Source organism: Gossypium arboreum, chromosome 13 (assembly GCF_025698485.1).
Source record: "Gossypium arboreum isolate Shixiya-1 chromosome 13, ASM2569848v2, whole genome shotgun sequence".
Taxonomy (NCBI): Eukaryota; Viridiplantae; Streptophyta; class Magnoliopsida; order Malvales; family Malvaceae; genus Gossypium; species Gossypium arboreum.
The window spans coordinates 127,011,866-127,021,977 of record NC_069082.1 but is presented as its reverse complement, the minus strand read 5'-3'; the positions used below and the strand labels follow the sequence as shown (position 1 = coordinate 127,021,977).

The 10,112-nt window shown below is 29.0% G+C and overlaps 1 protein-coding gene across 1 annotated transcript; it reads left to right on the top strand.

The window, feature by feature from the left end:
• The first annotated feature begins 1,660 nt into the window (after positions 1–1,660).
• LOC108482912 (RING-H2 finger protein ATL43) lies at positions 1,661–3,087 on the top strand. Its single transcript, XM_017786019.2, has one exon. It carries the CDS (start codon positions 1,889–1,891, stop codon positions 2,879–2,881), a length of 993 nt encoding a protein of 330 aa, XP_017641508.1. The 5' UTR covers positions 1,661–1,888; the 3' UTR covers positions 2,882–3,087.
• The last annotated feature ends 7,025 nt before the right edge of the window (positions 3,088–10,112 follow it).

Genomic DNA, 10,112 nt, shown 5'->3' with positions numbered 1-10,112 from the left:
TTATCTCATAGTAACAATTACATATTCCTTCATGAAAATTCAATTACTATAAAATAGTAATTGAGTTATCTATCACAAAGATGAATGACTCGTGGTCATGTTTACTTTTCATCAACCATGTAATATCAATGAAATGATATCATTTACTCACGTCTCAGACTATGAATTACACATTGTGAATGATGCTACATACCGCAGAAGTTGTACACCCAACGCACTAGCTTTCGATTTCTTATTTATTTGAACTTAGGTTTTTACTTACATTAAAGTGTACGAGTCACAAATACATAATTTGTCGTCTACTCAAGATTTAGGTATGCCATACTATGAATGTCACATGTGAATAAATCCATAAATGGATTTAGGATTTATTATTCTTGGGTCTTATCCAATATCCAGTCAGTCATATCGTCTTTATCTTCTAAGAGTCATCTGCTTCGATACCCAAGACAAAGCATCTCCCCAATTGGATTTGATAGACGACATATTAGTCTTTCAATAAGTTTACTCATTTACAATTAGACTAAGAACATGTTTAAGTTTGTCTACAAATATAAGTTATCTTTTTATATTACGATCCGACAACGTAATACCGCTTAATATTTGTTAAACACTAGACAACCAATGACTAGCATTTGCTTCCATTTTGCTTTGTGTGCAAAAACCACGTGAGGACAATATATAAACTATTAATGTAATTCATGAATAATTTTATTAACCAATCTGTTCAAAAAAATTACAAGTACAAATTGACGAAAATACTATACTTAGAGCATCAAATCTAATAATTGGTCTAACGGTCAGTGTTGGAGATTGAAAAAAAAAACTTGAATTTTTGTTAGCAAAATCTTGACATTGCAAGCGGTGTGAACAGAAAGACTATACAACAACGATTTTAACAAACTAATGACTTTAACAAAATTTTTGAATAATTCAATGACCATTTTGTAACTTTTTGAAGTTAAATGATCAAAACATAAACTTATTAATAGTTTGAGTGTAGTTTAAAATTTTAAAATTATAGTCTCTATTCTTTTGGATTTTAAAATTTTAATCTTGATACAAAATGTAGTAGTTAAATCTATTTAGTTAAATTCTACTATTAATTTTGCATAATGCCCTAAGTTGTGAATTCAATCCATATTTTTCACTTTGATCATTCTTAATCCCTATAAATTTGAATTTTAAAATTTTAATCTTAATATAACGTAACTTAATGCATTTAACAACTACCATCTAAAGTTAAAGCTAAAATTTCAATTTCATAAAGTAAAAATTCTAAGTAAATGAACTAAATCCACAAGTTGCATATAATACAAAGATCAAAAGCAAAATTTAACCAAAAAAATAAATTTCCGAGTAAGATTACACGAGCTTTCCCAATTCCCCATAACTTTTTCTTGCTCTTTGTCAAAGTTTTCTATGAATTCACAAACTAAACGATACATCAATAAATTCGGTGTTATTCGTGTTATAGTATTAATAGTTAAATTATATTTTATTTATTTTATTAAATAATTCTTATAAGTTAGATTAAAAAGTAAACTAGTTATTTCGGTTAAAATTTTTATCAACTTTTACTTTTAAAAATAATATAATTGATAAAATAATTAAATAATATTATTTACTAACTTAACCAATACAACTCTCTCAAATACACGTATCCTCTCCTCTCTCTCTCTTTAACTTACTGATCACAACAATAATAGAACTACTTATTTTATTACTAAGAACTGCCTCTATTTAGAATAAAATAATAACAATAAACACTATTTTGTTTTGTTCTTATACTTTTTCACTAACCCCCCTCTCCCCCCAAATATCTCAACAAATCTCTCTTCCCCAAATTCCAAACATTCATCGTTTTTTCATTCTCTTTCACTAAAACATGGGTCTTTCCTATCCTTCACTCCCATTTTTTCTTCCCATTTTGTTCTTCATTCCCCTTTTATTTGCAGATAATTACACCAATTATTATAACACTAACAACAACAACAATGGGAACACTAATTTTAGCACAAATCCATTACCATCTCCATCTCAAACAAGACCAAATTCTTCTTCTCCGTTCAAACCAAGTACCGCAGTTGTAGCATTCGTCGCTATTTTGACTACCTTGTTTGCTATCATCTTCCTTTTGTTACTCTATTCTAAACATTGTGGGGGTAACAATGACAATAGTAATTATAATACTACTAACCCGTTTAGTTACAGTTCATCGTTGGTCACCACCGGGAGGAATTCGGGGATCAACAGAGTGGTGGTGGAATCGCTTCCGTTATTCCGGTTCAGCTCACTGAGTGGTCATAAAAACGGTCTCGAATGTGCCGTTTGTTTAACCAGGTTCGAACCCGATGAACTCCTTCGTCTCTTACCTAAGTGTAAACACGCGTTCCATGCCGAGTGTGTTGATACTTGGCTCGATGCTCATTCAACTTGTCCTCTTTGTCGTTACCGAGTTGACCCAGAAGACATACTCTTAATATCAGACCAAGATCCAACCACCATTGCCTCTGCTTCATCTTCGAATCGTTTTGAACCCACTGAGTCAGACCGGACGAGACGAGTATCAGGGCGGCACTCATACGCCGCCGGAGAACGGACAGCGGCGGCGACGGTGGGGAGTTACAGGAAAGACGGGATGCTATTGAAGAGAATGGAGCATAGGATTATAGTATCGGGTACGGGTACGGGGAGTGGGTACCAACAAAGATGGAGCGACGTACAACCGTCGGATCTGTTATATCTACGGTCGGAAATGATTATAAGTCAGAGCCGTAGATTAAGAATAGGAGGAGCATTGGTTGCAGAGACAGGAAATGATGATAATAATAAAAATGGAAATGGAAAATCAGAAGAAGAAAGGTGCAGAAGCAGGTGAGAGAGAGACAGGGAATGCATTGGTAGAAGCGTAATAAATAATAATGGTGGTGTCTGAATTCACGGGATTAATTAGTAGGTTTTCGAGGGTTTTTTTTTAGTTCAGTGTTTTTTGGTTTATATATTTTATAAGTCCTTGTACTTTTTAAAAGTTTTGAATTTAGCCCTTATAATTTTATTTCTAGCTCTATTTTACAGATTTTAAAATTCAGGTTTAATTATTAAAATTATTTTATTAAATTTAAGTTTATTATAAGTGAGAAATTTTTTTAAAAATATGATACTAACAAATTTAAAGAAAACAGTATTAGTAATTAAATTTGAACTTTTTTTAAAAAATAAAATATAAAAACTAAAATTTAAATTCGTAAAGAGTATAGGGATTTATAGTCTATTTTTATTGGGGTTACGTCACAGTCTGATCGTGATTTTCTCATGATACAACGGATACCAGAAGGAATGCGATTATTTTTTTATGTTAAAACCTGCGCTATATAATTCTCGTGTTTTATTATTTAATTATTAAATATTTAGATTTTAGTCTTTCTTTTTAAATTTTATTTCAATGAATTTAGTAATATTATTTAAATGAAACTAACCTGTTGGATTGGGATACTGGTCCAGAAAAATTTTTGTACCGATTGATTCAAGGATTGATATAGATTTATTCAAATGGATTAAAAATCCATTTAACTAATTTTAATATATTTATTTTTATTAACTCTTAATAATTTATTTAATCGGATCAGCCAAACTAATTGTATCGGTTAGATTGGTAAATTTGTGACATAATTGATTTAACCATCAGTTTAGTTTTAAAAAACTTAGAAAGTAGTCTCTCACTTTTTAGTTAAATTTAAGTTTATTATAGTATCATTTTTTGTATTATAATTAATCTTTTTTATAACATTTTATTTGCTTATCAAAGTTTTGGATACCGTAAAAGGTGGTTATTATGCATTTATAACAACATATAGAATTTTGATAATATTTAATTTTTTAAAATAAAATTTATTAAATTAGTGAGATTTAGATAATATATTTAATAAAATTTACAAATGTACTTTTCATCAAATAAAATATGGTTAATATATTTTTTATGTAAAAATTATAACAATAATATTGTTACACATATATGCTCCACTATCAAGGTAACCTCACCCGAGTACTGAAACTACATATCACTTTCATCATGAGAATTGTTTTGCTAAATCATAAAAAATATGCAAGCTAGCCACTCCCGACAATCAAACCACTCTAACAAGACAACCATCACTTGTTATTTATAAGCCCTAGAGCCTAATCACCTCATGTTATGTTATCAACCTAATAAGAAATCAAAGAATGATCGATCAACCTATCAAGAGGCAACACATGGCAAAGGAGGTCAACTCATATTAATATCCCACTTACCCCCGAGCAAAGAGACTTTGGACACTTACACACTCTCTCCTTTAAGTTCAAGCATGATCGCATCTTCTCCTTGCTCCTCCCTTCTCTCAACTTAACTTCTCCATTAATATCTTATGGCTCTCCGCCCAAACTGCGTGAACGGATTTTGACCTTCACATCACTTTTTAGCATCAACAATTGATGTAATGAGTATGTACGAACTAGGCTTACTCCAACTAAAATCTTCTTGCAAATGAATAAAAATGAGAACAAGATTTGCAAACTTAGACACAACCTCAAACAACTCAAAACCAATCCCAAACTAGCACAAGACAACAATATCCTTGGCGACAATCATAGCAAAATTATTGCTACGACCTGTACAGCCCTGTATGACCTCCATTACCCATATTATGTAAGTTACATGTAATATCCCGACCTAGACATGACACTCAACATTTGAACCAACAAACCTGCCCAACCTTTATAGGCAAACTTAGTGCCCCTAGGGTGAGCAAACCTCATGAAACCCAAACTCTAGTTCATAGTAGCTTACAAAGATGTAAGAAGAAATGGCCTAAACTAAATTGAGCATAACTAATTAGGGTACACATTAGTGTTTGAATGTTGACATTACTTGTCATCAAAGATTTTTTTTAAAGCACAAATTCAATTCATATATAAGATGTTAACAATTAGTTCATTTAATTTGTATTAATATTTCACTTTATATTGCCACTTTTGGTGAAATAGTAAATGGTGAAAGTAATTAACAAATCCTTTTTATTATAGGGACTGGATAACATTAATCCCTCTACTATTAAATGGATCGATTTAATACTTGTATTATTGACAATAATTAAATAAAATAAAATTTTATTAAAGCTCGCATATACTATTTAAAAAACATTTATGTCGGATCGTTGAAGTGCTATCAATGTAGCGAAAAAACAAAATCTGATGAATTCGCACAATGGATTTATGTGTGAGGAATGAATCTAGGATAAAAGAAGGTTTGAAATTATACCTTCACTGATCTGAGTAGAGAAAATATGAGTTTGACATGAAACTTTTAATGCAGAAATCAAACCACAATTGCAACAGTTTTTCTTTGACCTCTACCATCTGCAGAGTGAACACGATCAAAATTTTCTCTACAATTTTTAGAGAGAGTTTTGAAATTTATCTCGTTGATAGATTTAGAAGTTTGAGAGAGAAAGAAGAATTCTTACTACTTTCATAAAGTCTGATATCAGTTTTTATGCAAAATCCTTCAGAATTTCTTTGACCGAATCTATATATATATATATATATATATATATATACAACAATTTAAAATTATAGTTATGAAATGTAATCCAATGTCACATAGTTAAGAAACTACCATTTGACATACTAATTATTTGCCACATGTTTTATTGGCTAAAGTTTAAAATGGATATTATTTCAATATAATTTTTTTATAAAATCATATCAATATTAAATATCTATTCATATAACAAGGACCATATATGTTAATAATCTTTGTTATAATTGATTTAGTTGTAGGTTACGAAAAAAATATAAATCTGCACACTTAGTCCAATTTTATTTTTTTCTTAATATTAAATCTTTATATACCGCTTTTAATATCTAATATTGAAAAATACAAATATGTGCTTCAAGTCCCTAAATTTTAAATTTTATTCATTTATTCATACACTCATTTTCTAATTATTAAAAATTGAATTACATATGTAATATGAGTAAAATATTTCCTTCTTTAATAGATAAATGAAAAAATATTGCACACAATATTGAAATCATACAAATTAATTTATTAATTTAATTACCAATTGTGTATTTTTTTTTAACAAGAGTGTTTATATTATTTTTAATTTTTCATTAATAATATTTATGAAATGTTATAAATTTTGTTCCAATTTTAGTAATTTAATATAATATATTTTAATTAATACAAACAATCAATCATGCATCGCATGAGAAAAAACTAATTTCTTATTATACTTAATAATTTCGATAAATTAAATTAGACCCTAATTAAAATATAAGAAACACATTTCACACATTATAGTACCTTATTTCTAACTATGTCAAATTAAATTAATCATAAGAATATTTCTATAATTAATTTAACCTATGTGACAAGTTAAATATAATTTTAATTTTCTTTGGATTCTGAATATTTCAATCATAAGGTGTGACCTTGTAAGATTCTGTAATGTTGGCGGTAATTTTAAAACTAATATTAAAAATAGTGAACGACATCCAACCATGCATAACCATTATCCTAATTGCAGGAAATTGTGGTATGACATAACATTTATATGATAATATCAACGTGTAGCATATTCATTTATCCATGATATATAGATTGAACACAAGTTATTGAACAATCACACTTGTATTGTGCAATCTTTTATTTCTCATATTAACTCATTTCAGCACGATCATACATTTTCAGTCTCACTTGATCAAGAGGTTCGAGATATTGCTCTCATTATGTAGGAAGAAAAATATTATTTAATAATTCATATCTCGCTACATAGATTATGATATTCTTAACAATGATCTTTATAGTAACGTCAATTACAAAAGATGTTTGATTGTGTCAAAAGCCTCAAGCCCAAGGATCATAGACATTGTTGTTACTGTAAAAATTGTTATGACTATTACATAATAACCCAAAATATATATAAATATTAAAATAGAGGTTGTTTTAAGATTTTACCAATTATAGAAGGATATTTTTGTGATTTCTCTAACCAAGTTGATGCCCGGTTGACCCGTGACACCAACTCAATAAAGAGCTTAAATAGAGGTATAAATATAAATAATTAATTAGTTATAACTAAAAATGAAATAATTGCATAATTGACAACAGAACACAACAATTTAGGGAAAATTAGGCAAAAATGCTTAAATAAAAAAAAGGGGAATTAGGCCATAATTTCCTAAATTTAGGAAATTAAATCGATTTTGAAAAGAGAAACAAAAAATGTGTCTTGAAAAAAATGCTTTTTTAAAAAATACTTTACACAAAACACAATTTTTTTATAAATATATTAACTCCTTTAGTTAAATGGTTAAATGTTAGTGAATTTGTCCTTAAAATTATTGGGGGAAATTAGGCAAAAATGTCAAAAAAAAAAAGCTAATTAGGTCATAATTTCCCAAATTTAAGGAAATATACCGATTTTGAAAAAAGAAACAGAAAAGACCCTTCAAAAAATACTTTTTGAAAAGTACTATTTACAAAATATATTTTCTTTTAACAACATGAAATAAAAATACAAATTTTAATAGGAAAGGAATCGAACTCAAAATTCAAAAACAAAACCACTCATATTTAGCTATCTAAGTAAATGAGTTAATATGTTAAAAGAAAATATGTTTATAAATAATGTTTTTCTTTTCAAAATCAATATATTTCCTTAAATTTGAGAAATTACGACCTAATTCATTAAGTTTTTTTATTTCGGTATTTTTACCAAATTTCCCCAACAATTTAACCTGATTTATTTGTTTAAATTAAATAAAAATCAAATAACTTAAATTATTTAAATTTAAAGATTAAAAAATTGAAAAATACATTTATTTTAAAAGGAGTAAGAATGAGAGTCGCAAGTGGAAAGAGGGGTGGGATGGGTTTCACCAAATTGGGGCGCAGCAACAGAATCTGTGTGGAGATGATTGCTTTGAAGCTGCTGTACCCTCATACACTCTGATCACAATTCAGATGTAAGTTCAGTGGATCACAGCCTGTCCATATTATTGTTGGCCTTTGTCTTTGTATCTCTTACAAAAACCTCCTTAAATATTCTTTTAAATAATTGCTTTTTCAGAGAAAATTTTTTGCACTATTGTTGGCTGAGCATTCGATTGGACTTTTAACAATTGAAGATATTAATTTGTGTCAATATTTTGTCCAAATATTTACGAAGAGTCACGTACAGTTCATAGAAAGTCTCGTTTAATAGTGATGGTAGTTATAAGATTTAAGAGAGATGTCAATACAAAGCATTCAAATAATAATAGAAGTACTTGAGTACTAGATAATTCAAACCTTATAGGGCCTTACCTGCAAGCAAGGTACCACTTGATAGTACTATGCTTGCAAGTATATTGTCTTTAAACGTTGATTGATTATTCAAATCCTCACACGCGTGAAGATTACATAATTAATATTTACAAATCCTATACTAACGCTTCTTTCAGGTCTTATAGGTCATATTTTCACAAATTGAGGTTCTCTTTTTATGAATCGTACAAGACTCAAGGATAATACCTTCTGTTATTAAAGATTTGGGCAGTCACAATACTTAAACAACTTTTTCCAAAAAAATCGACTTACCCTTAACATATTTATGTTCAAGTTTTTTAATTTCATCATGAAGTTAAGAAAATAATAAGTTTTTACTTAATTTTAATTTTAAAAATTAATTAGAATATATTACGATTTTTTAACTTTATTTTTTAAAAAAATTGAGATTCAAATTTCAGCGTGACACTTACAACTCAAACCAACTTCCTTTTTTCTTCTTAGAAAACTGTGAATCTCAACTACTTAAATTTTGGTCAAAAATAAATTATTTTTTATTTTTTATTTTTTATTTTTTGTCAAAGGAATTTTTCATAAATTAAAAATGGTTTACAAATAAGAGAGCTAAAAAAATTAATACAAATGAACGAGAGTCAAAGCTTCGAGCAAGACAAAACAAAGATCTTAAAAGCCAATAAAATTAAAGCTTAAGTTGAATTGTGGTAAGAGATTCGACATTTGATTTGGGTATTTACCATTGATAAAGGAGTAAAAAGAGTATTTAAGTTGATACTTGGCACATACCATTAGAATTAGTAAAATAATTTTGATGAGAAGAGTTCATGTCACTTGACTTATGACATCAAACTAAATCAAGAGCATCACAATCTAATCATAAGCATTAATTATAGTAACTCACCATCTTTCAAACTTAACTTAAATCTCTTGAAATAAACCTTAAGGTTAATTAAAAATGGTTTACAAATAAAAGAGACAAAGCTTGGTACAAGGGAACGAGAGTCAAGGCTCCCAATAAGATAAAACTTTGAAAAAATTCAATACAAATGAATGAGAGTAGAAGCTTTGAGTAAGACAAAACAAAGGTCTTAAAGGCCAATAAACCTAAAGCTTGAATCAAATGGTCCTAGGGGATTCAATACTTGATTTAAGCTTTCATCATTGATAAAGGAGTAAAAAAGGATTCAAGCCAATACTTGGCACTTACTGTAACACCCCTCGCTTGATCTGATCGTCAGATTCAAGTTACAGGTTGTTACATTCGTTATCAAAGCAACTACAGTTAATCAGACATCATACAATCATTTATACATGTAATCCAACGCCAAGCACATTCAGTTCATGTTAATCAATTAATTTTGAGTCTTAATCGAGTTTAGAAAAGCTCTTTTGTCAACCCGAGCACGAAACATGATCAAATTGTAAAGTTTTGAAAGTTTAGGGCCGACATCGTGACGTCATTACTTCCACGTCATGATGTTGCCAAACAGTTTGTCACGTTGTGGCCTCAGGCTACTCGACATATCAACGTAGCTCACTGTCGATTGATGTTGCGACAAGGAAGGTTGGTTGTCAGGATATGAACTTTGTTTTTGGTAAAAATAAATCATTTGGTACCTATTTCAAAGCTTCTAACCAAATCTAACAATGTAATCACCAGATTACCTATTTCATTTGCACCAAAACATACCAAACAAACTCAAACATCCATTTTCAACTTCTTATCAATACATTAATCACTTAAACATCAATTAATCTTAAGCATTTCAATGACCAACCA